Source organism: Equus asinus, chromosome 6 (assembly GCF_041296235.1).
Source record: "Equus asinus isolate D_3611 breed Donkey chromosome 6, EquAss-T2T_v2, whole genome shotgun sequence".
NCBI lineage: Eukaryota > Metazoa > Chordata > Mammalia > Perissodactyla > Equidae > Equus > Equus asinus.
In genome coordinates, this window is record NC_091795.1 from 42,522,155 (window position 1) to 42,549,190 (window position 27,036).

General features: G+C 45.4%; 1 protein-coding gene and 1 long non-coding RNA gene across 10 annotated transcripts in view; one reads left to right on the forward strand and one right to left on the reverse strand.

The window, feature by feature from the left end:
* Positions 1 to 3,964, reverse strand: part of DYSF (dysferlin) — a 218,231-nt gene extending 214,267 nt beyond the window's left edge. For 6 of the 9 annotated variants that reach the window (XM_014836671.3, XM_014836667.3, XM_014836665.3 and 3 more), the window contains exon 1: positions 3,323 to 3,558. In XM_014836671.3, the coding sequence (XP_014692157.1) occupies positions 3,323 to 3,410 (88 nt within the window). In that variant the 5' untranslated portion in view covers positions 3,411 to 3,558. Of the gene's footprint in view, positions 1 to 3,322 lie in introns of all 9 variants that reach the window. The other 3 variants (XM_014836663.3, XM_070511971.1, XM_014836669.3) reach the window with 2 other exon arrangements.
* On the forward strand, positions 1,023 to 19,056 carry LOC106828303 (uncharacterized). Its single transcript, XR_001397354.3, has 4 exons — positions 1,023 to 1,135; positions 1,423 to 1,484; positions 7,239 to 7,333; positions 16,568 to 19,056. It is a non-coding gene; the product is annotated as an uncharacterized lncRNA (long non-coding RNA).
* The last annotated feature ends 7,980 nt before the right edge of the window (positions 19,057 to 27,036 follow it).

Below are 27,036 nucleotides of genomic sequence, written 5' to 3' on the forward strand. Positions count from 1 at the left end.
GTGGGCTGGAACCCTGACTCCACCACTTACCAGCATGTAACTTAACCTGTTTGTGCCGCAGTTTTCCCGTCTATAAAATGGGGGTGATAAGAGTTGCTACCATATGCTGCTGCTGGGAGGACTCTGTGTCTGCATGCAAGTGCCTGGTACGAATTATAACTGGAACATGATACAGCTCATATGAAATGGGTTCTATTTAGAACAGTGCCTAGCACCTAGTAAGCATGGTATCAGTTAAATATATCTCTTTCATAGGATTGTTGTGGGGTTTTAAAGAAACAGGATCTGAAAATGGTACATTGTTTGTGCTTAATGAATGCCCATTCTCTCTCCTCGGGATGAATACACATGTTCAAAATCAGAGTCTTCTGTCTTTTAGTTATTCGTCTTACTCCCGGCAGTCTCGCATCCCCCACCCACTTTGCCTCAGCCCCATGCTGGGTACCCCAAGCACGGCCCTCCCCTCTCTGGCTCGGGCCAGAGTGCCCGGTGGTGTGGGCAGCATATGGTATGCTTTCCAGAGCAGTTTGTTATTCATGCGCCATGGTTGCTGAGAACAACAGAGGGCACTGATGATGGGGGTGGGGGCGTGCTTTGGCCACTGTGTGACGTTAGCCAGGCCCCTGCACTTCTCTGGGCCTATTTGCTCATCTACAAAAGGAGATAATATCCCTGCCCTTTGGCCTCACAAAGCTGCTGTGAGCATGAAATGAATTTATGCGTGTCCGCAAGAGTCATGAGGTCTCATTATGGGATATTATAATCAGGTAGCCAGAGAAGGGGTTTTATGGCCCCCAAACTTAAAGGGTCTGGGGAGGCCAGATCCAGGCCAGCGGGTGAGGGATGTCTTCCCAGAAGGGTGTTTGGCTCTGAGTAGTGCGTCCCTAAGGCCAGAGCCTTCCGTGTAATCATTCACCTAACTGGCGCAGGCTGGGAGAAGGAGGGTGAGCAGGCCTGAATGCCACAGGGAGGCCAAATTTGGACATGGGTTAGAGCTTGGCTAACGCAGCAGGTGGACTGTGGCCAGAGCTGGAGGAGGGAGGGCCTGCATTCCCCATGGCTGCCTGGCAGTGACTGTGATGACTGGGAGTGGGGGCTTCAGCCAGCCCCCTCTGTAGGCTGCTGGCCACCCCTGGTTAGCACAATGTACTTCCTTTCTCCCAAGGGAAGGGGGAGCCCACCCCGAGGAGCCAGGCAGCAGGCAAAGGGCAGGACTGCAGACTGACATCAGGCAGATGGAGGGGAGGGGCTCAGTCAGGGATGTGGATAGAGCATGGGGGGGGGGGGGGGGCCTGCTCCATAGACAGCCCTTGGGGCTGAAATAGCAAGGACAGGAGAGCAGTACTTCCTGTGGGTGAAGCATTCCTGGGGGTAGAAAGTGCTTCCCCCATTCATTATTCATTCTTTCCTTTCTCCTACTAGGGTCCCAAGCCTGGCCTGGGTCGGGGGATCAGGAAGGATGGGGCAAGTGTGTATGTGTTCAGGTAGGTGGATGGGCTTGGTTGGGGGGGGGGGAGTCAGGGAAGGTGGAGGAAAATCTGGTTCAGGCTGAGTGGGCACCAGAGGAGGCAAGACCCCTGAGAACAGGGGCAGGGGCTCCAAGGTGGCCCCTCGGGGTCCATCTGTGTACTGGACAGCTCCAGAGGGTGCCGTTCACAAAGCCTGCTCAGCCCTTGGGCTGGGGGACTGCGATGGGGGAGGGGCGCTGGCGCTGGAGGGTCTGTGTAATGCACAGGGTCCCCCTCCCTCCACAGCGACAGTCTCCTCCCTCCCTCAGCCAGGAGGATGTTTATAGTGTGATGGTGCTTCCTAGCATTGTGCAAGGTGGAGCCCAGGGCCCTCAGCCAGCCGGCTAGCCGGGGCCATGCAGGTGAACCACTGGCCTGGCCTGCCTGGGGCTGAGGATGCAGAGGAAGTGTGGGGGTTCCCCTCTCATGCCCTTGTCTTCTCCCTGGAAACACCTTGATAAAGGTCATCTCTGGAGGCAACTGTGGGAAACTAGTCGAAACAGCATGTCAAGGAAAAAACACAGCTAGAGTGTTACCTCCCACCCCCTTCTGTCCCTTCTCTTGGTGTTGCTGCTCGCTAGGCCACAGCCCCATTCAGCAACTCCTCCAGAAGCCCCAAATCTCACACCCAGGAGTGTGTGTGTGTCTGTTATGATACATCTGTGTGAGCTGTAGGGACACATGCCTGCGGTCTCCGCAGGAACATCGCAGGTGTCACATGCACTCCTGGGTGTGTGTCTGGGAGCATATGTGCACACGGGCCTCTGGGACCAGGCAGATCCAGGAGCTAGTGGAACTGAAAGGGAAAGTCTGCTGGATTGCCAGGGGCCAGCCACTGCTCAGATTTCTGGGGGCCTGGGATGCGGCCAGATCTCTGGGGAGAAGGGGAGTGACAGGTAATGGAGGCTGAGAGGGAACCCACAAGGGGCGGTGGAGGGGCTCACACTTGCCGCTGAGTGTTCTCCCCCAGGGTGGCTCCACCCCCACAGACCCAGTTGTGCAGACCTTAGCTCCGGCTTGGCCCTGAGGGGCTCCCAGGGAAGCAGACAGGGCCCGGGCCTCACCTCCTGGAGGAAAAGTCCCGTCATAACCATGTGAAGACTTTCCTGTGGACGTCCCAATCTAAGAGGACAGCAGGCTCCCTTGCTCAAGGAAGCCCCAGTCTGATGAAGGAGATGCCACCTCCCACATGCTCCAGTCTGTGGGGGTGAGGGGAAGAAAGTCCCTAGAGGTTGGTGCTGGTGACAGCTGTGTCAGCTGCTAAATTTCCCCCATCCTGTGCACAGAGCAAGGGCAGGATCCCTGGACGGGTGGGCAGTGCCTCTGCCGCCAGTGGCCACCTCCTTGCCAGCCCAGCCTGTGATAGAGAGCAGAAGACAGGACAGCCGCCAGGCCCAGGCCCAGCCGGCAGAGAGATGGGTTATAAATAGGCTTGGGACCCAGCCTCCCCCGGAGAGGAGGGGAGTCCTGCAGTACAGCGCTTTGCCGCCCACAGCGCCGAAAGACGTCTTTAAGAGATCCAGAAGACAGAGGAGAGAGGCTGGCCCCGCCTTCCAGGCCCCCCTTAGCCCCAGCCCAGGTTCAGCTTCCAGGCCCTGAGGAACCGCTGCTCAGCCACCTCTCCCTTCTTGCCTCAGTTTCCCTCTGAGTCGCCCCTCCCTGAGAATGTGTGTCTTTGTAACCCTCACAGTTAGTCTGGCCGGGGCGTGGAGTCTTGTGTCTCACATCCCCGCGCTGCCCGGAGTAGAGATCCGAGACGTCCCCTCCCCGACGCCCACCCTCCCCGCCCGGCGGGGATCGCAGGCCCCTCCTACCTGCAAACACAGCGGAGCAGTAGGCATCGCTGATGTCGGTGTCCGGGGTGTGGACGTTCTCGGCGTAAAGGAAAAAGACCCTCAGCATGACTGGAAGGTGTGAGGGCCCCGTGTGCCCAGGGCGCGGAGAGGGCTGGGGAAGGTCGGGGAGGGCCTAGGCGCAGTTCGTGGGTCCCCTCCCTCGACAGGGCTGGCGGAGGGAGGCCGGTTCGGATCGCTGGCTCCCGGCTCAGATCTGCTGCTCTTAAAGACGAAAGGCCAGCCCCGGCTGCTCCAGCGGCTACACTCGGTCCCCGCCCCGGCTGCGCTTAGCCCGCTGGTCAGCGGGCGCTCCGAGGAGCACAGGGGCTTCTGCTCATCTTCCACCCGCGCCGCCCTCCCCGGGCTCGGCTGAGCTGTAATTCAATGCTCCAGCCGCAGACTCTCCCAATGACACGGCATTTTGCACCTGGCCGTGCAAGAGCGCACTGGGCGGCGGCCGCGATGGCTGGGGGCTGAACCAGGGCTCCGGGTGCCCAGCGCAGCCCAGATCTCGCTCCTGACAGGAGACAGGCTCAGCCCCTCCCCTGACCTTCCACCTCCGGCCGTGCGCTGCTCCAAGCCCGTCGCCTCCTGCCGCCGCGAGCACTCTCCCTCGGAGCCAGCGGGACCGCTCGGGGGACGGGCTGGGGAGCAGGCGCAGGCACAGCGCCTTCCCGAGGGGAAGCGCCGAGCTCAGGAATTTCATTGACCCGCAGCACCGGCTGTCTTAAAAACTTTGCCCCCGCCTCTTTTCCGATTGCAAAAGCAACACATGCTACTTTTAACACCAAAGCATAAAAGAAAGAAATCTCTGAGTCTGAAAAAAAGAGTCTTAACATTTGGCTATTTACCAGTCCAGGCTTTTTCCTCTGAATGTATGTATATATGCATAGAAATTACAGTATTTACTGTACATCCGGGATCAGAGTGTACATGCAGTTCTGTGTCCTGCTTTTTCATATAACATTTTCTTGCATCATTAAAAATTCTTCATAAACAATTTTTTCAACAGCTACAATTTTCTAGCATATGAATGTATTAGAGTCACAAAGCTTTCTCCTATTGTTTCACATTTAGGCTCTTCCCAGTTTTTTACATAAAAACATGGATATAAACCCATCTTGGGCCTCCCTTTGCCAACTCCTCAGATTGGATTCCTAGCCTTGGAATAATAAGGTCGCAGCACATGCCTTATTTTTGGTCCCAGTACCTATTGCTAAACCGCTTTCCGGAAGCTGCGAGGATCCACACTCCCAGCAGGAGGGTGACTCACCTTCTAAAGCGGGCCACTTGGATGGGTGCGCAGCTGTCAGCAAAGCTTCTCTCCCAGAAGAGCAGGGGGTAGCACACACCCAGGGCACGAGAGGTCAGCTGCAGACAGGGGGCTGGTTTTGCCCCATAAGGAGGTACTGGGGGGAAGCAACACTCCCCCAAAGGTCTTAATTGTAAGATCAGAGAGCAAACACCTCCTGTGGTCACTTCGGGTCCTCCTGCAGCAATCTGTGCCTCCTCTTCTCTTCGCCTCTAACATACTATGTGGATGAGGGAGAGAGAAAAGGGAGGTTAAAAGTCAATCATTCGTTTAACAGGTGTATGTGGAGTCCTAAAACATGGCAAGCACTGTCCTGGCGGTTGGGGACACAATGGTGAGCAGAAATGGCACGGTCCCATGCCGGCCAGATGGCGTAGGAGTTAAATGCGCACTGTCTGCTTCGGCGGCCCGGGTTCGCCAGTCCAGATCCCAGGTGAGGACATGGCACTACTTGGCACGCCATGCTGTGGTAGGCGTCCCACATATAAAGTAGAGGAAGATGGGCACGGATGTTAGCTCAGGGCCAGTCTTCCTCAGCAAAAAGAGAGAGATTGGCAGCAGTTATCTCGGGGCTAATCTTCTTCCAAAAAAAAAAAAAAAGGGAGAGATGACCAGGATGAGGCCTAAGGCAGTGAGAGTGGGGTTGGCGAGGAGTAACGCTGGGAGGAAGCGGGAGGGGTATTCTGCAGAGCAGGTGGAGGAGATCGAGTTTCTCGCTGCTGAACTTGGCCATTGTGTGTTGCTGGAAAAAAAAACCTTTGGCTTAGATGAAGTGATTGACTGATTGACTGTTTCATTCACTCATTTAACTGACATTTATAGGGCGCCTTGTATGTGGCAGGCATTTGCCAGATTCAAGTTTTAGAGAAGGGTACCAAGTAGGGAATAAAATTCAATTCCACTGGGAAGAAGGGCAGGAGGCCCTGTTGATGTAGGGAAAGCCCCAACTGTGGTCTATTTTTAAAGAAGTACAGTTTGGCTGTATTCAGATGCATAAGGTAACATAAACCTGCTCCACGGCAGAGCTAAAATCGGATCTAAGAAGCACCTAGCTGCTTGCAAATATGGTGTGACTAACATGATTTGAAGAGAACCAGTTTTCTTTAGAGGTTAAACATCCCCCTGGCAACTTCTCTATGTTCTTTATTCAGACAGCAGGTTCTCCTCAAACCTTTTAAGCACAGCCAAGTCTGTACAGATGAACTCCTAGTGAGAATGCACCCCAACTTGATTCTGCAATGTGTAGGACGCATTTGAGGTGTCTTCTGTATTGAGAAGAACCACATTCTCTGAGACCACCCTTTGGCCACAGGGAAAGACACCTGGTCCATCCTGATCCAATCTGATGATCTCTCCCAAGAATTTGGAATTGGGACTGACAGATGCTAGCTTCTGTGTGTGGCTGGAGCTGAGATTAATAACATTGGAGGCTCAGAAGGAGCCACATGTATGGAAAAGTGGACAAAGTTCTGTAATCAGAAAAAAAGAGATCATTAGAGGCCGGCCCGGTGGCACAGCAGTTAAGTGAGCACGTTCTGCTTTGGCGGCTTGGGGTTTGCAGGTTCAGATCCCAGGTGCAGACATGGCACTGCTTGTCAAGCCATGCTGTGGCAGGCATCCCACATGTAAAGTAGAGGAAGAGGGGCACATATGTTAGCTCAGGGCCAGCCTTCCTCAGCAAAAAGAGGAGGATTGGCACCAGATGTTAGTTCAGGGCTAATCTTCCTCAAAAAAGAAAATAAATAAAATAAAAAAGAGATCACTAGCAGGGAGTGAGGTGGAGGGAACAAGAGAGAGAGAGACCTTTCTGGTTGTTCCTGGATCCCATTCCTCATGAATCTTTCAGCCTGCAAACTCTGAGAGATGACCTCAGAGGTAGGCATTTGCCGTTTTGGGCTCCCAGATTTCCACCTCTCCTTCCTGAAACACCCTCCCACCGCTCTCATGAGTAGTCAGTCTTGGGGAGCAGAAGTGCCTGCCTCTTTCTCTCTGGAAGCTTCAGAGCCAGGGCCTCCCTCTCCCCATCGCTGTGCAGCGTGGCCCAGGCTCAGCCAGTTGGGCACGCTCTTCTGGGACTTGAAGCAAATCCTTAAGGGGCTTCAGGAAGTCAGACATGGCAGCTGCAGTGACAGAGAATGACCAGCTTTTTCCTGCTGTAGGACGAGGGATCACAGCTATGGCTCCTGCTGCCCTGAGTCCTGTCCGTTTCCCAAGCCAAGGCTGCCAGCTTCCGTCCATTCTGTGAGCCCCTAAAACTCTTTTGGAACCCTCTCTTGCCTCAGATGCCCAGGCTCCACTGCTGTTGCTAGCAGCCAAGAGTCCATCTGACATACCCAGGGTCTTTATAGTGAATCCTTCCACAATTTGCTTGGGAGAAAAAACCTTTGGCTTGGATGAAGTAACTAACTGATTCATTCATTTAACCAACATTTATACCGTGCCTCCTCCAAAGCTGCCAGAAGGAGCATGACCCAACTTGAAGCATTGTTCTACTTTTTGCTGCAGAAGAACCTCGGCTACTGCATTCAAAGTATATTAAGCATCACCAGTGTCTCATATTTCTGCCTACCTTCTCTCCTTTAGAATTATGGTCGGGATTAGACCAGGAAAGAAGAAGGAGTGGAGAATATGAGGAGTCAGAGCTGTGATGTCACCCAGAAAATTCCTGGGAGGACAAGGTGAGGTCTAGGGCTGTGTGTGTGTGTGTGTGTGTGTGTGTGTGTGTGTTGTTGTTGTCAGGGTGATTTTTGTGGGCTGGAGTCCATCCCTTACTTGGAGCATCATGAGAGAATAATCATCAGGGCTGCCATGTATGGCTGCACAGGTAGCATACTGAACAATTATACCTGGTGACTCTCCTAGACCATAGCCGGCCCACAGTCAGGATCTCTAGCTGGAGATACTAAATACGCAGTCCATCGGCTTCAGCTCAGAAAACTCCTAAGAGATAAATTCTACCCTGTAGATAGCCTGGCTGACATGCAGAAATTATACATCTTCACACAGTTAAATTTATCAGTCCTTTCCCTTCTAGCTTCTATCTTTGTTGTCTTGATAAGTGATCCCTGCCTCATCCCCAAGGTTATAGAAGGATTTACCCAGATTTACCAAGATTTGCTTAGATTTACCTATATTTACAGTTGGTACATTCAATTCTTAAAACTCTCTCTGAAATTACAGTTTGGTTTCTCCTCTGGGAAAGAAAACAAAAAAGTAGAGCCCTTTCCAAATTGGGCAATTTAAGGAAAAATTATTTGAATCTCCAAGGGCAATCCATTTTTTATTCTGTGAGCTCAGGTCTTCTGGGACCATATGCTCTGTGTTCTGGGCAGAGGATCTGTGTTCTGGGTCAGGGTGTATTAACAGCAGGAAGTAGAGATGGAAACCGTGTTAGATCCCAGTACCATATAGCATTGACAGATTCAACATCTCTGAGCCTTAGTTTCCTCATCTGTAAGATGAGTATAATCATAGTTTGTAGTGAGGATAAACTGAGAATAAAATGGACCCAAAGCACTATTTTAGGATCTTCCAAAACCAGAGGTGCCTCTCTTCTCTGGCCTAGATAGGACTTTTTTTTTTTTTTGGATCATAGCAGGTAAGAAATTACAACACGGCAGGATACAGAGGCTGGTCAAAAGACTTTTTTTCTTCTTCTTCTTCTCCCCAAAGTCCCCCAGTACGTAGATGTATATTTTTAGCTGTGGGTCCTTCTAGCTGTGGCATGTGGGATGCCGCCTCAGCATGGCCTGATGAGCAGTGCCATGTCCGTGCCCAGGATCCGAACCGGTGAAACCATGGGCTGCTGAAGCGGAGGGCATGAACTTAACCACTCGGCCACGGGGCTGGCCCCTGGTCAAGAGATTTTATTCATGCTTTACTTCCTATCAAATGCAGAGACGTCCACTCTGTTCCTGTCTCTGCTGAAGGTGAGATCCGTCCACTGTCTGGACTGTCCAGAGCCATGGGCTAGCCTTGCCTTGGTCTGTCTTTGGGGGCTGACAGCAGAGGGTACCTACCTCACATAGCCATGTGTGATAGGCAGAAAAAATGCCTCCACAAAGATATATTCACTTCCTAAACTCCAGAACTTGTGAATATTAGCTTTTTTTATGGCAAAACTTGTAGTGATTTAGTTAAGGACCTTGAGAGGATGCTATCCTGGATTGTCCCAATGGGCCTCAAATGCAGTCACATGTATCCTTAAAAGAGAGAGGCACAGGGAGATTTGACAGGTACACACAGAGCAGCTGACATGAAGATGGAGGCAAGGATTGCAGTGATGGGGCCGCATGTCAAGGACTGCCAGGCAGCCACCAGAAGCTAGGAGGCAAGGAGCCAACTCTCCCCCAAAGCCTCAGGAGGGAGCACAGCCCTCCTGACACCTTGACCTTGGACTTCTGGCCTCCAGAACTGTGAAAGGATGAATTCATTGTTTTAACCACCACAGTTGTGACAGTCGGTTCGAGCAGTCATAGGAAGCTAATACATTGAGCCTCTGATGATGCAACCAGACCACTGTCATCAAGGACAGGCATTCAGACCACTTCTACTGCTTATTGTTTCAGAGCAGAAAGAGAAGGGTCAATTCTCCAAAGAGAGAGCTTGGAAACACTACCTGATTGCTATGTTCTCTGCCTTGCAGATGTTTGTGAAGCTTGCTAAGAACCACAGACCCTGGTCACACTCCCATCACCTCATCCGCTTCCCCTGAGACAAAAACTCATGGTTAGTGTCAGGGACTTTCAATTTCCCATGAAAGGGACCTTTCCGAGAATCTACCATAATCAACAGTTAGTAAACACTCAATAAATAGAAACTGTTATTATCTGGTTAGGCGTGGCTGCTGAGACAGTGGAAAGGAGTATGTTCAGAACGGAGGGTTGGTTCCTCTGGTCTGAAACTCCCCCAGTAGCCCTCACCCCAAGCAGGGAGTGGAGAGCAGCCTGTCTGCCGCAGTGCAGGGAGCGCAGCTCCGGGAGCAATGCGAGTGGGTCCGTCTGCATGCACAGGCCTCCTTTTGAATTGATTCCTGAGGATGAGGAGTCTCTAGACAGGATGAAGGAAAGCCTACACACACACACACACACACACACACACACACACACACACCCAGAAAGAGAGAGAGAGAATGACAGGGGAAGTGGGGGCTTCTAAGGAAGCAAGGAGATTCAAACTAAGGTGATGAGTGAGGGACAGAACAGGAAATAAATTTTTTCCGAAGTGAGGTTATCTCATCTTCTGGAAGAGGCCACAACAGCCCAGGATGCACCAATCTTAGCAAATGTGAGGAAACCAGTAGGGGGAAGAGTCAGGTCCTGGTGATGGTCGGCTCCCTGCTAAGGCGCAGAATGAGGGCAGCGGTGGAGCTGATGCAGACCAGGGCGAGCAGGTGTGAGGGGTCCCTGCTGCGTGTCTCAGGGCAGAGATGAGCCGGAGAGCTTTCCACATACCAAAGGACCCCTGTTGATTTGCAGGGAGACACCACCAGAAAAGGCATAAAGAACATTTCCAGGAGTTAAGAGGGCAACAAACCGGTGGCATTTTCAGCATTTTTTCCCTGGCTGAAGGCTGGGACTTTGGAAAAGAAAGGACACCAAGAGAAGAGAATCTTTGACTTATCAGTGTTTCTTAAAGTGTGGTCAATCTGAAGGTCTCCTGTTTCAGAATCTTCCAGTAAAAAAAGGAGACTCCTGCATTCCCAGATCTATCAAATCAAAATCTCTGTGAACAGCCCAGGAATCTGGCTTTTAAAAGCTCCCCAATCATTGCTACGCAGACCAAAGACCAGGAACCACTGACCTAGGTGGAGTCAAAGAACAGGCTTGGGCTTTCTGTGTCACAATCTGAAATGCCAGATGAATGCACTCTTGAATCCAGATGGAGTACATTTCACAGGCCTGAGAAGACTGTCTAGAGATTGGCTGTAAGTGGAAAAAGAGAGCATTGGGAGGAGTTGGGGAGAAGGGGAGGGAAGTGATATTCAGCTAAAAACTGTAAAACCAGTAGGACAAGAAAGGAACAATGGCAGCAGTGTAAAAGGATGACTCTGGAGTCAGACTACCTGGATTCATATCTTAGCTCTCTTTCCAACTGGCTGTGTGGTCTCGGGTAAGTTACCTTACCTTCCTGAGCCTTGGTTTCCTTGTCTGTAAAATGGGGACTATAGGAATATCTGCCTAATAGGATAGGCACTTGAGATGGTTAACTTTATGCGTCAACTTGATTGGGCTATAGGATGCCCAGATAGCTGGTGAAACACTATTTCTGGGTGTGTCTGTGAGGGTCTTCCTGAAAGAGATTAGTATTTGAACAGTAGCCTGAGTAAAGATCACCCTCACTAATGTGCGTGGGCATCACCCAATCTGTCGAGGGCCTGAATAGGCTGATTAGAACAAAAAGGTGGAGGAAGGGCAAATTTGCTCTCTGCTTGAGCGGGGACATCCATCTTCTCCTGCCCTCAGACCTCAGCGCTCTTGGTTCTGGGCCTTCAGTCTCCGACCAGGACTTAGACCAGCAGCAACCTCCATCCCCACCCATCCCACCCCACCCCACCCTGCCCTGGTTCTCCAGCCTTTGGGCTGGGACTGGAACTACACCATCGGCTTCTCTGGGCCTCCACCTTGCAGATGGCAGATCAAGGCACTTCTCAGCCTCCACAACCATGAGAGCCAATCCCTCATAAGAAATCTCTATGTATTTATGTATATTCTGGTTGGTTCTGTTTCTCTGGAGAACTCTAATACAGCGCTTTACGCACATTATATGTCCTCAGTGCATAGTGAGCATTCCATAAATGTTAGCTACTATTGTTATTATCATTATTGGAATGTGTAACTAGTACTTCATAGGCTCAAATCTTTAGAAATGAAGACATAAATAATATTTATGATCTCTGACACCTGTAGAAATCTAAGCTGTCTTGGTCCATTCGGGCTCCTATAACAAAATAACATAGACCAGGTGCCTCATAAACAACAGAAATTTATTTCTCATAGTTCTGGAGGTTCGAAGTCTGAGATCAGGATGCCAAACGGTCTAGCAAGTTCTCTCATCTGGTTTGCAAATTTTTTTTTTTTAAGATTGGCACCTGAGCTAACATCTGCTGCCAATCTTCTTTTTTCTTCTTCTTCTCCCCAAAGCCTCCTGGTACATAGTTGTATATTCTAGTTGTAAGTCCTTCTGGTTGTGTTATGTGGGACGCCGCCTCAGCATGGCCCGATGAGCGGTGCCATGTCCACGCCCAGGATCCAAACCAGTGAAGCCCTGGGCCACTGGAGCAGAGTGCAAGAACTTAACCACTGGGCCACCGGGCTGGCCCCGCAGATTCCTCATTGTATCCTCACATGGCTGAAGGGGGCTAAGACTCTCTATGGAGCCTCTTTTATTAGAGCACTAATTTCATTCATAAGGGCTCCACCCTCGTGACTTAAATACCTCCCAAGGCCCCACCTATTAATACCATCACCTTCAGGGGTTAGGATTTCAACATATGAATTTTGGGGGAAACAAACATTCAGACCACAGCAGAAGCATTTGAGGTTTGAACAGTAGAGATATTTACATAAACCCAACCAAGTGGTGAAAGATACTCCTTGTTCAAAGAGGCATAACTGCCAGAAGGCAGGAGAGAGAGTCCTACAGATCAAGAAGATGCACTCCTGCATAGAAATCCTCACCAAGGGGCCGACTCTGTGGCCGAGAGGTTAAGTTCCCGTGCTCCGCCTTGGCGGCCTGGGGTTTCGTCGGTTCGGATCCCAGGGTGGGGGGACACGGCACTGCTCATAAGGTCATGCTGAGGCTGCATCCCACACAGCACAACCAGAGGGACCTACAACTAGAATATACAACTGTGTACTGGGGGGCTTTGGGGAGATGAAGAAAAAAAAGAAGATTGGCAACAGATGTTAGCTCAGGTGCCAATCTTTAAAAAAAGGAAAAAAAAAGAGAAATCCTCACCAAGACTCATGCAAGAAAGGCTCTAGGTGAGGATTAAAGGAGAGCGGAAACTGGAAAATATGATTAATGGAGATGACGATTCTAGTGCAGACGCAAGCTGAGGTGAGGAGGAGAGACTTCCACTCTCTGGACATCTGGGGAGTTACGTTAGCTCAAAGATATGCATCTGGTAATGACTTGACTTATCTTCGGGATAATTCCATCTCTCAGAAGATGAACTGAGAAAGAAGAGACCTGCTATATGGGACCTAATCCTGACCAACACAAAACAACTAGTTGGAGAAGCAGATACAGAAGGAAAGCCCGGGGAGAATCATTTTGGGGACGGATGCCGGCTGGGGCGATGACCGGTTTTCAAGGCCCAAACTCTGTGATTTCTATAGGGCTTTTCACAGCATGCTCTATTAACCAGGCTTCCCCAAACTCAGGGAACCCCCAGAATTCCTTGACCCTGGCGAATCCCCACCCTTCCCGAGATCTTTCCTTTTATAGAGTCAGCTGAGCAAGATCTCTTGAGATTCTTCACATATTTGGCTTAAGAAAAACAGGGCTGGGCCAAAGGTCCTGCTGAAACAGCAGGACAAAGCATGGTGGTGTTTCCTACCCAGAGTCACAGCACTTCACCGCTGCTCTTCTGTCCTGCCCAATCATTGCCCAATGTCTGATCCAAAAGTCAGGTGCTATCGACACCCCTAACATTTGAGAACACTCTCCCCTCTAAAATGATCCCCTTTAAACCCAGGCTCTGAGGTCAACCTACCCACATAACCAAAGCCTCTTAGTGGTATTAGAATTGGGTACTTGTCAGAGCATCCTTAGTTTGTGACATGCGTCGTATAAGATAACAGTGAGAAAAGAGATTTTAAAAAAAGAATCATATAACATGGCTGATATAGTTTCCACCTCTGTATCTGGTAATAAGGCCTATGCTGATAATGACAAGGGAATTTTTCCACTAGTCATTCCGTCTTACTCTTACCCTCTGCCAGCATGAAGGATGGGCAGATTTGAGTCCTTGCTGGTCTTGTCTTTACTGGATTGCTGCAGTTTTCCATTGACCAGGACTATTGGGCAAGAGAATCATAAGAGACATTCCCACGAGTCTCCTTGGTGGCAGACATAGTCTTTCTTGCATCCACTGTGTAGCAGCAACGTGATTTCCCCCTAGTAAACAAGACTAATCATCCCCTCAGGCACGATGACCCCTTTCCCTTCCTGTTGGTTTAGGGGCATCAGGAAGCCCAAAAGGTGAGAGGGCAGTCTCAGCCTCCAATACATTAGAATCATGCCCTTATTTCCTGGTGTATGCATTCTTCTCTTGGACACTTGGACTTCCAAAAAGACTGAGGCCAAGGTCACAGAGGTGGGAAGAAAAAATCCTTCAAGTGAGTTAGTAGGTGTAACAGTGAGAGGGAGCACTCCCACCTCTACTCCTGGGTTCCCAAACCAAAGCATTCTGGCCATGGAGGAGATGGTACCACATATTGGCCTCTGTCTAAGGCATACAAAGCACCTGTAGGACGACATCCACACTTCCCAAGAGTTTATCTCCAATTTGTGCCATAACTAATCTTTAGCAGGTTGTTCTACCTATCAAGCCAGCTGTTTCTGGGTGATGGAGCACATGGTAAAACTTGTAAAGTCTGTGGTTATGAGCCCCTGGCCCACATGTCCATTTACCAAAAAACGTGTCTCCTTGTCAAAGTGATGTTGGGTGTTATTCCGTGGTGATTGATCAGTCCACCTATCAGGCCACAAATGGTGGTACTGTGAGAAGCCCTCAGTTCAGAGAAGGCACATCCATACCCGAAACACGTGTATATCCCTGATGAGCACAAAGCACTGTACCCTCCACGAGGGGAAAGGTTGAACATAGTCAACTAACTACTGAGTGGCCGGCAGGTTCCTGAGGGGAACATCTCATATCAGGGGCTCCTCACCCTTACCTGCCCTGTGATGCCAGGAGACAAGGAACTCCTTTGAAGCTGCCGTAGAGGCCTTCCGGTTCTTCATGCCTGTTTTATTTGTATGCTCATAATGTTTATTTCCCTTTTTCCCTAAATATGCTCTCCGGTGCCCTAAGAAACCCGTTGACTTCAGAGACTTTATAATCACTACTGTTGTCACAGCGACTTAAGTGCCACAGATACTTGGTCTTCCAATGCCTGCCCTCCACCTGCACTTCATTCCTTGATGCCACTGGTGATAATTTGAATAATTGTGATGACACTGCACACCACAGATTACTGTGTCCTGTTTACCCCTGGCAAGGAGGTTATCTACGCACTCCTTGAATATATAATCAACACGACCCCAGAATCCAATTTTTAAAACTTTTCATTTTGAAATAATTACAAATTCACAGGATGTTGCAAAGAAATGTACAGGAAAGTCCTGCACACGCTTCTCCCAGTTCCTCCCAATGTTAACATTTTAAACAACTATAAAACTATATCAAAATCAACAAACGGCATTGGTGCAACCCATAAACCTTTTTTATTTCACCAGTTATATGAGCACTCATTTCTGTGTTTTGTGCAATTGTTATGGGTAGCCTTGCATAACCAACACTATGATCAAGATACTCAACTGTATGGTCACAAGACTCCTTCGTGTTACCTTTTGTAGCTACACTCACCCTCTCTCCCATTCTTAATCCCTGTCAATAACTAATCTGTCCTCCATTTTTATAATTGTCATTTCATGAATGTTACATAAAAGGAATCATGTGGTATGTATGCTTTTGAGACTGGCTTTTTTTCACTCAGCATAATTTCCTTGAGGTCCATCCCAGTTGTGTGGATCAGCAGTTTGTATTTTGTTGTTGAATAGTATTTCATAGTATAGACGTACCACATTTGTTTAACCATTCACCTATTGAAAGATATCTGAGTTGTTTCCAGTTTGGGACTATTATAAATAAAGCTGCTATGAATATTCAAGTACAAGTTCTTGTATAAAAATAAGTCATTTCTCTGGGATAAACGCCCAAGTGTGCAAGTGCTGGGTCATATGGTGAGTCCATTTTTAGTTCTGAAAGGGTCTGTCAAACTATTTTCGAGAGTGACTGTGCCACTTCATATTCCCATCAGCAATGTATGAGTAATCCAGTTTCTCCACAATCTTGCCAGCATTTAGTACAACTATCACTATTTTTTTTTTTAAAGGTATGCTTTTTTGGTGAGTAAGATTAGCCATGAGCTAACATCTATTGCCAATCTTTTTTTTTTTTTTTGCCTCCCCAAAGCCGCAGTACATAGGTGTATACCCTAGTTCTAAGTCATTCTAGTTCTTCTTTATGGGGTGCTGCCTCAGCATGGCTTGATGAGCAGTATGTAGGTCCGCGCCCAGGATCCACACCGGGGAACCCTGGGCCACCAAAGTGGAGCACTGAACTTAACCACTCAGCCATCGGACCAGCCCCTGATTACCACTGTTTTTCAATTTGGCCATTCTGATAGTTGTGTAGTGATATCACATTGTGGTTTTAATTTGCCTTTCTCTAACAACTAATGAAGTTGACTATGTTTTCACATTTATTTGTGATCCGTATATCCTCTTTGGTGAAATGTTTTACGTATTTTGCTGATTGTCTAATTGGATTTTTAAAAAAGTTTTGAGACGTTTTTATGCATTCTAAGTATAAGGCCTTTGTTGGATATGTGATTTGCAAATACTTTCTGCTGGCCTATAAAATTTGTCTTTCCATGCTTTGAACTAGGCCTTTTGCAGCACAAAAGTTTTCACTTTGATGAAATCCAGTTTATCCATTTTTTTCTTCTTGTGGATTGTGCTTTTGGTATCAGGTTTAAGAACTTTTGCCAAGTTCTAGATCCTGAAGATTTTTCCTTATGTTCTTTTCTGAAAAGTTTTATAGTTTGATGTTTTATGTTTAAATCCATGCTCTAAATTTTTTTTTTTAAGATTTTATTTTTTCCTTTTTCTCCCCAAAGCTCTCCAGTACATAGTTGTGGGACGCTGCCTCAGCGTGGTTTGATGAGCAGTGCCATGTCTGCGCCCAGGATTCAAACTGACGAAACACTGGGCTGCCTGCAGCAGAGCGCGAGAACGTAACCACTCGGCCACGGGGCCAGCCCCCTCCATGGTCTGAATTTTTAATTTAAGTGTGAAGGTCAAGGTTCTTACTTTGCTGGTGGATGTCCATTTATTCCGGCACCACTTATTTTTAAAAAGGCTACTCTTTGATTGAATTGTCTTTGCTCCTTTATAAATAATTAATTCTGTATATTTGTGTGGATCTATTTTCAGGTTTTCTATTCTGTTCCACTAATCTGTGTGTCTTTCCCTCTGCCAGTACCACACTCTCTTGATTACTGCACCTATATACTAAGCCTTAACACTGGAAAATGATTGTTCCCACTTTATTCTTCTTTTTCACCAATGTTTTGGCTATTCTAGGGCTTTTCCCTTCCGATATAAACTTTAGAATAAGTTTGTCTATGTCTACAGAAAAACTTGCTGGGATTTTGACAGGAAGTGCATTAAACTTATAGAACACTTTAGGGGAGAATTAATATCTTTACTATGTTGAATTTCTCAATCCATGAACATAATAAATCTCTCCATTTATTTAGATCTCCCTTAACTGCTTTCACCAGTTCTTTATAATTTTCATTATACAGATCCTATACATGTTTTGGTGCATTTATACCTAAGTAACTTTCTTTGGAGCAATCTAAATGGTATTGCAATTAAAAAATTTTTGGTTTCCATTTGTTTGTTGTCAGTAAATAGAAAATACAATTGACTTTTGTGTTGATCCTGTATCTTACTGAACTCACTTATTCTAGGAGTTTTGTTGTAGATTCCTTAAAGATTTTTATGTAGATAATCACGTCATCCGCAAATAGAGATAGTTTTATTTCTTCTTTCCAATCTGTATGCCTTTTATTTTTTTTTCTTGCAGTGGCTAGAATTTGCAGTACTACATTGAATAGCAGTAGTGAGAGTAAACATCCTTTCATTGTTCCTGATCTCAGAGGGAAAGCATTCAATCTTTCAACATTAAGCATGATGCTGGCTGTAGATTTTTTTTCGGTAGATCCTCTTTATGAGATTGAGGAAGTTCCCCTCTATTTTTAGTGTACTGAGAGTTTTTACAATGAATGGGTGTTGAATTTTGTCAAATGCCTTTTCTGAATCAATTGATATCATTCGGTTTTTTTCTTTGTTAGGCTACTGATATGGTGGATTACATTGATATATATTTTTTTTCTTGAGGAAGATTAGCCCTGAGCTAACTGCTGCCAATCCTCCTCTTTTTGCTGAGGAAAGCTGGCCCTGAGCTAACATCCATGCTCATCTTCCTCTATTTTCTATGTGGGACACCTACCACAGCATGGCTTGCCAAGCGGTGCCATGTCCACACCCGGGATCCAAACCAGCGAACCCCAGGCCGCCGAAGCAGAATGTGCGCACTTAACCGATGTGCCACTGGGCCGGCCCATACATTGATATTCTAATATTGACACAGCCTTGTACAGCAGGAATAAATCCCTCATAACGAGTCAAGTGTTCACTCTTCTTTTTTCTGGAAAAGACTGTATAGATCAACTCTTTGAATGTTTCATAAAATTCTCCAGTGAAACCATCTGGGCTTGGAGATATTGTTTTTGACAGTATTTTATAATCACAAATTCAACTTTAGGATTACTCAGGTTCTCTACTTCATTTTGTCTTAGTTTTGGTGGTTTGTGATTTTCAAGGATTTTGTCCATTTCTTCTAAGTTGTTGAATTGAGCTTAGAGTTCTTCATAGTATTCCTTTTTTATTCTTTTAATGACTGCAGGATCTGTTGTAATGTTTCCTTGTTTCATTCCTGATATTAGTAGTTTGTCTTCTGTTAGTCTTGCTAGAGGTTTATCAACTTTATTTTTTGAGGGACTAGCTTTATGTTTCATTAACTTTGCCCTCTCATTTTCCTCTTTTCAATTTCATTCATTTCTGCTCTTTATCATTTCCTTCCCTCTGATTGCTTTGGGTTTATTTTGTTATTCTTTTTCAAGTTGCTTGAGCTACGAACTTACTGATTTGAGATCTTTTATAATGTAAGTACACAGTGCTATATAAATTTCCCTTTCAGTGCTTCATTAGCTGTATCTTACAGATGTTGATGTTTTCATTTTCACTCATTTCTATGTATTTTTCTTTTGAGACTTCTTTGACCCATGGATTATTTATAAATATGCTGTTTAATTTCCAAGTGTTTGGCGGGTTTCCTATTGTCATTCTGTCGTTGATTTCTAGTTTGATTCCATTATAATCAAGAGAACGTATTCTGTATGGTTGAAATTCTTTGAAATGTGTCAAGGTTTGTTTTATAGCCCTATGGTCTATGTGGTGGTATGCTCCACGGGCACATGAAAAGAATGTGTATCCTGCTGTTGCTGAGTGTTTTATAAAAGTCAATTCGATCCTACTGATTTGATGGTGTTGTTCAGTTCTTCTGTATCCTTGCTGATTTTCTCTAGCAGTTCTATCAATTGGTGAGAGTGAGGTGTTGAAGTCCCTAAGTGTAACTGGGATCTGCCTATTTCTCCTTTTAGCTCTATCAGTTTTTGCTTCATGTATTTTGAAGCTTTGTTGCTTGGTGTATACACATTTAGATTTGCTCTATCTTCTTGGTGGATTGACCCTTTTATCATCATGTAATGTCCCTTATAGTCTCTAGTATTTTACTTCAAAGTCTAATTTATCTGATATTAACATAGCCAGTTTTTTTTTTAAATTAACATTAGCCCAGTTTTGAAAGTTAGTTTCCTGGAGCCACTTGCAGTGACCAATTATTCTATCAGTGTGGGTCCCAAAAAGAAACAGACAGCACACTGATGTTAAGACAACTTGAGGAAGGTTTAATAAACGGACTATTTACAAAGGTGTGCACAGGCTCGAGGGGAACCACAACAGGTAGCTCAGCACCCCAGGACTACTAACAGTAGTTACTAGTTACCGAAACCCAGGAGAAAATCCTATAAAGAATGCGACCTTGATGGAAACAGTGATCTTCGGTTGAGGAACAAAGTGAGACCAAGGTGATCCCATAGGGAGGGAGCCAGAAGAAATACCATGCCCTCACTTCCTCTGTTGACCCAGCTTCCTCTGTTCAATCTCCTGCCCTGGCTCCTCATTGTTCAAATGCAGTCGGAAGTGAGCAGGGGGAAAGGGATGCAGTGCACATAGGTTAGCCTCCTGGGGCAGAAAGCAGGGTGGAAACAGGTAGAGAATGGATCAGGTGGGGCAAACAGAAAAGATCTAACAGTTCCTAACCCTGAGCTGATAACTTTTCGTTTGGATTACCTCTATGTTTACAGGACCAGAATCCTAGGAAGAGATTTAGAATAACTAGAACTATCTAAAAACGGGACTAGCTAAAGCAGGAACACCCATGACCTAGAAATCCTCCTTCAGTGGACACCCAGCGGTGGGAATACCATGGAGAAACTTTAAGCATCTAAGAACTGGCTTTGCTGACCTCTGAAGTTCCCTCAGCCTTGAGATCCTGCTGCTGAGAAAGCTGCAACAAAACAGCCTAAAAAGTATGGAAACTCTAGTCAGTGTGGAGATCCCAACCACTAGCATTAGGAATCAGGTGGGGGTGTGCAGAAGCAGCAGACTGTGTGTGTGTGGATGTTTAGGGCAATGTTGGGGAGATGAACAGGTACAGGTGTCTATTGGACATCAGTCACAAATGAACAAGAAACACAGCAATATCACACTGGACGAAGGACAGAAATTAAACTCTTCTCTTACATCAGCACCAAAGTGGACAGCATGTAAAAGGCACTGTGTTAAGGTGATTTTGAGATTTCATCTCAAAAGTCTCTGCAAATTTCCTGTTGAAATGGGATAAAGTTCAAACTCCCTCACTCAATACACAAAGCTGTAAGAGTTCAACAAGAGAAACCTTGAGAAAACTGACTTAAACATAAGGAAAAGTATTAGCTTTCAGGACTGAAAATCCAGAGGTAAAGTGGCTTCCATGTTGGCTGATCCAATAGTATAAGGATGTCATCCTGAGCCCAGGCATGTACTGTGTCTTTGCTTTACTGGCCGTGGCACGTGTTCCTTCCAAAGCCTAGAGACTCTTGTGGTTGGAGGACAGCAGTCAGAAGCACTCAGGGCTACCTAAAATTAGAACCATGGCTGCTTCTGGGTTTATACAAAGGAGGCCTCTCCTTTCTGAGGAGTCCTGGGCAAACTTCCCCTTGGACCTCTCTGGTTCAAACTGGAAAATCACCCTGGCAAGGTGGATGGGATTACTGATTGGCTCAAACGAATCAAGGCCCATGTGCAGATCTTTGCCTGAGGTCAATGATTCCGAAGCACAGGGCTACTCTGAAGGAAGGGGAGAAATGAATGCTTCATAAGCAACCAGCAGTACCCACATGCAGAAGCCCTCTTAAGGCACCATTCACCTCCACCTCTGAACTTCACTACTCCAGACGTCAACACTAGACTCTCAGGTTTGGGAGCAACATTGTATGCCCATTTAATTGACATGCTTGATAGAAGAGATTGGAAGTTTCTAACACTTAGGTGCTAAGCTATTCCACTCAAGGAGAAAGGGCCTGGATGAACATAAAGGAGATGTGATTTTGCCTTTCTTTAAACAGTCCGACGGTCACAGGTGCCCCTTCTGGCATGTGCAGCTCTTCCTAACAAGTAAAATTCCAAGTTTAACGACACAGAATATATTTCTTAAATAAATAAAAAAGCCCTGAAATACAAGCCAATTACTTAAGGGCTCATAGAAGAAAAATAGCAAGATCAAGCAGTGTTCTGTTAAACTTACTTTCCTTACGTGTAAGTATTCATCAGGTTCCTAACAGAGCTTTGAACGCTGAGTTAGGAAAACCTGGCTGGGTCACACTTAACAAGAGTCAGCAGCTCACAGCAAAGTGCGAGGCCACTTCTCTAACTGCAGAATAACTACCTCAGTGCCAAAGTTAGAACCTCACCTTTGCAAACCTCCCTTAGGCCTCTTGGAGTTGGAGGACTGAAAACGAGGAAGTTTCAGACTCCAGGGCCATTGTAGGGCAGATGACACCAGAGTGCAGTTCCCAGCCAGTCCCTGTGGGTGGCTGTATGAGACCACGCATCATTTCTCTGGTCCTTAATTCATGGCTAGGAGTAACTCAAGGGCCTACATAAACTGAGGCCATGGGGCTGTGCTCACTGCAACCAAGCTGGGTGAAGAGCGGTGGTGCTGTAGTTACACTTCTACCCAAGCCACTGGCCAGTCTTTACAAAAAGGCACCAGCCAACTCCCTGGCCCAGAAGCCTTTCGTTTTAAGTCAGGAGATGCTCAGAAGGCTATGGCTGTTCTGCAGAGCTGAAGGAGAGACCCCAGATGCAGGAGGGCTGCCACCTCTAGAGGAAAGCAGCCCCACTAGCAGGAACGCATTAAAGGCCGGGCAATGGGCACAGTCTACTCCATGGAGGCAAAAGGAGGGTGCAGGTGGTAGAGAACTTAAAAATAACAAAACTGACTACATCTGCTTTTTATCATCATCATTTGCTACAAACAATTCTAAACAATATTAGTGATAAAATATCTCACCCCACCAGAGACTGGAGATTAGTCCTACCAGTGAGCTACCAGAGTTTTCCACGTTATCCACTAATGCTTTTGCAGGTAACTGAAACAAAGTACTCCACACCCACGCAAGAAAGGCCACCCTTCTCCCCCCTCTGATCCCTGGTCCTGCCAATACAGCTACATTGCTATGTTTATCTATAAACTACTCATCCTCATGACTCCAAGGGGCCTGACCAGCTGACCAGAACTCTGGAGGGTGGAAGAACATGGGTGCTGGGGAAAAGATGTACTGGTTTCCAGTCCCATTTCTATCACTTGATAGCTGTATGGCCCTGAGCAAATGACCATCTCTTTGAGCTTGCTTCCTCATAAGTAAAATGGGTATTAGCACAGCATTTAATTCCTAGAATTATTTTGAAGATTAAGAAAGAATGCTGTAAAACATTTAGCACAGTCCAGCAGATAAACACGATTCATACTTTCACTTACTCCTAAGTTATGAGAATTAAAATCTACCAGCACACATTCTACCAACCAAATTCTTTTTTCACTCCTGACTCCAGTTCCAGCGTCTAGTTTGTGAAATGAGCTCATCTTATATGTGAGATTTTTTCCCCACACAAATTATTTACATGCCTACAGTAACCAGAGTTGTTTTCTCAATGGTTGTGTTACTTTTTCTGTAAGACACTTAAATTTAAGAAAATCAAATCCTTCATCTCCAAGGTTTAGGGCCCAACTAGAGAGCAAAGATGTTGTCCAAATGAGGATGTGATAACCAATTAATTCCAATTCCTGCCTAAAGTATCCAACACTTTAACTGGAATGTATAGTCTATTGACATTCAATTAAATTACTGATATGGTTGGGTAAAAGTCTACCATCTTTCTTTAAGTTTTCTATTTGTCTCTTTGGTTCTTTATTCTCCCTTTCCTGTCTTTTTTTTGGGTTAGACTATTTCTTAATGATCCATTTTGTCTTCTCTATTGACTTTTTAACCATATCAATTTGTATTATTTTTTTAATGTAGACAGAGATCTTTATTACTCTATCTTGAGTTAATTTTACACCACTTCACAAATAATGTGAAAACTTACAAAGGTTTAATTCCACTTTACTTTCTAACCAAGCACCTCCTTTAAATGTTGTCATTTATTTTAATTCTCCATGATGTTAACTCTCAATGTCTATGGCCACGCAGTAAGCATTTACCACAGGTGAAGTTGTCAAGTATCTTTTTACTGGCTCAGGTTCTCATGTGAGCCCTTGAAAAGGATAGGAACATTATTTATATACAAATACACACATACCTACACACTTTTTTTCTTAAAGTTCAGCACCTATCTCAGAAACCTGTAACGTTTTTGCTGATGAAGATTTATACATGTCAGAGCAGAATAAAGTGGTAGGGAGTCAATCCTAGTACCTTAATTTTTCATGGACTCTGTGGCATAGGATGTGTTACCCTTTTCCCCATCTTTCTTTTTAAATCTTTAAAACTCTTCTTATAAAAACCATCCCTTTAAAAAAAAAAATCCTAAAGTTTTATCAAAAGGTATACTTCTTGGGGCTGGCCCCGTGGCCGAGTGGTTAAGTTTGCGCGCTCCGCTGCAGGCGGCCCAGAGTTTCGTTGGTTCAAATCCTGAGTGCGGACATGGCACTGCTCATCAAGCCACAGTGAGGCAGCATCCCACATGCCACAACTAGAAGGACCCACAACGAAGAATAGACAACTATGTACCGGGGGGCTTTGGGGAGAAAAAGGAAAAAAATTAAATCTTCAGAAAAAAAAAGGTATACTTCTTGTCAGCTATGGAACTTACTGTAATTTAATCCCATCAGTTTTGTGACCTATAAATTGAAAGGTTCAGCATCTGGCAAATTCCCCCCTCCTAGGTTTACACAGGATTCAGACATTTCCTGTCTCTCACCTACTTCAACGTCTGTTCCTGTTGTTGTCACTGGTTCCCCTTTTAGGTTAGCAAAGACACAAGGTATTAAAACTGATTATCCTATGGATATAAATTTGCTTTTATATATATATATATCTCACAAAGTTAACAAAGAAAGGTTATTTATATCAGGAAGGGAGGCAATAGGATGCAGTGAGAAAGAAGCCAGACTTCTCTGAATATACCTTGTTTTATATGTGTGACTTTAGAATCATTTAAAATGTTTTAGTAACACAAAATTAAATTTAAAAAATGTAAGGGGGCCGGCCCTGTGGCCGAGTGGTTGGGTTCCCACGCTCTGCTTCGGTGGCCCTGGGTTTCACCAGTTCAGATCCTGGGCGCAGACGTGGCGCTGCTCATCGGGCCATGCTGGGGCGGCATCCCGCATGCCGCAGCTGGAAGGACTCACAACTAAAAATACACAACTATGTACCGGGGGCTTTGGGGAGAAAAAGGAAAAAAATAAAATCTTTAAATTTAAAAAATGTAACCCCTAAAAACAAAAAATGAAATTAAACAAATGAATCTCGATGTTAATCTAGATGGTAACATAACTACCAAAGAAGAACTATTCCAAGCAACTTGAAAGCCCTATAATTTGAATGTATATCTTACTAGAATATACCCTAAATGCAAAACTGAAAAGTAATTTTAACTGTTTTTAATAATCACATTGTTACTTGTGGTCTTAATATTGTTATTCTGACTGTGATGTATATAAAGTGAGACAGAGCTAAGCAGTTTTCTGATAGTTTAATTTGATCAATGTGATGTCCTTGAGAATTAGAACTCCCAACATAGGAAAAAGATCTAGATTTAAGATAGAAGAGGTAAATAAACACCTGAAAAGTCCCAAATTTGAACTAGAAGAATCAGTACAATCATAATGCATTTTATCTTAAAAACAAAAAATACATTTCCAATTTCTGTCCACTGAAAAGCAAAACCACCACAGAAGCAATGAACATCCTAAGTAGCCACTGTTCTTTAAAGAAATGGCTGACTGCAGGTCTGGAGCAGGAAGTGTACAAGGTGAGCCTGCAACATCTTCATACAGATAGCAAGAAGCCTATAAAAATTAGTAGTGTCATGTTAAAAGGAATGATGGGCCAAATCAGAAAGGCCACAAATGAGACTATCTGAGTATTAATAAGGCTAACACTGCAGAGGTTTCCAACATCAAATATGTTAAAAATTTATGAGTTCAAATTAATACTTAAAAAGAATTTATCACAGGTGGTGGATATCAAGAAAACTCATTTTGAAAAAACTTGTAAATAAAGGAAAAGCATCAAATATTTATTATGTCTTTCTTATACAAATTACAGCACTGAGTAACCAAATAGCAGACGAGAGGAAGTTTCTCTTTTCAGAAAAGTATTCCAGCTTACACATGAAGAACAAATATAGAGTTAAAGTATCACCGGTTTTGCAATCCTCAATGAATAAATGCATCAAAGCTTTAAATATCAACTGCTACTAAAAGTCCAAAGAAGGCAATCAGATATTTTGCCACCTGATCAGGAAGACCCCATTACTGTCGTAAGCAGTCTTGCCAAAAAGAAAGAAAAAGAATCAAATTCTGGTCAAGTTTCTATATTCAACTACCAATTTATAAGACATATAAATGACAGAGGAATATGTTAAAATTACACTATAGGGTGGCAATGAACAAAATCCAGACTGTGGGAAACCCTTGAATACCGCTTCTCAAACTATGTGACGGATCAGTTTATTTTTCTTTTCTTTTTCCCCCTAATTTCCCATCAGACTAATACTTCATAAAATACAAATAATGAAATAAAAAAGCTCCTAAAAACAGGGGCCAGCCCCATAACCTAGTGGTTAAGTTTGGGGCACTGCACTTTGGCAGCCCCGGTTCAGTTCCCAGGTGTGGACCTACACCACTCGTCAGTTGCCATGCTGTGGTGGTGACCCACATACAAAACAGAGGAAGATGGGCACAGACATTAGCTCAGGGCGAATCTTTCCCAAGCAAAAAGAGGAAGACTGGCAACAGATACTAGCTCAGGAAGACTCTTCCTCAGCAAAGAAAAACTCCTTACAAACCTCAATTTTTTAACTATTAGATTCAACAGACAAACAGATAAAAGCGCTGTCAAACTGTGATAAAGTTTCTAAACACTCTCAGTTTCTATATGTAAGTCATCACAAACTGCTACTGACAGTTCGTGGACTGGCATTAGATCCAAAGACTACACTTTGAGCAGCATGGCTTTGCAGAACCAAACATCTCATTTCTTCCCTCAAATAAATTCTGAGAGAAGTGAGTCTATATATTAGAAATAATTTAGAAGACTCATCAGACTAGTCACAATGTTTGGACCTTACTGGATCTTGATTCATATACAATAAAACAAAACAAAAATAATTTTTGAGACAGTAGGAAATCTGAACTTGATTTTCATTTAAATAAGGAATATTTTTAATATTATTGGTTATGTTAAGAAGAATCCTTATCTTTCAGAAATACATAATGAAACATTTATGGGTAACATGACATGCTGAGATTTACTTTAAAATAATACAAGAGAGGGCCTGCACTGTGGCCAAGTGGTTAAGTTTGCATGCTCCGCTTCAGCAGGCCAGGGTTTCACCCGTTCAGATGCTGGGTGCAGACATGGTACCACTGATTAGGCCATGCTGAGGCAGCATCCCACACAGCACAACCAGAGGCACTCACAACAAGAACACACAACTATGTACTGGGGAAGCTTTGGGGAGAAGAAGAAAAAAAATATTGGCAACAGTTGTTCGCTCACGTGCCAATCTTTTTTTTTTTTTTGAGGAAGATTAGCCCTTAGCTAACTGCTGCCAATCCTCCTCTTTTTGCTGAGGAAAACTGGCCCTGAGCTAACATCCATGCCCATCTTCCTCCACTTTCTATGTG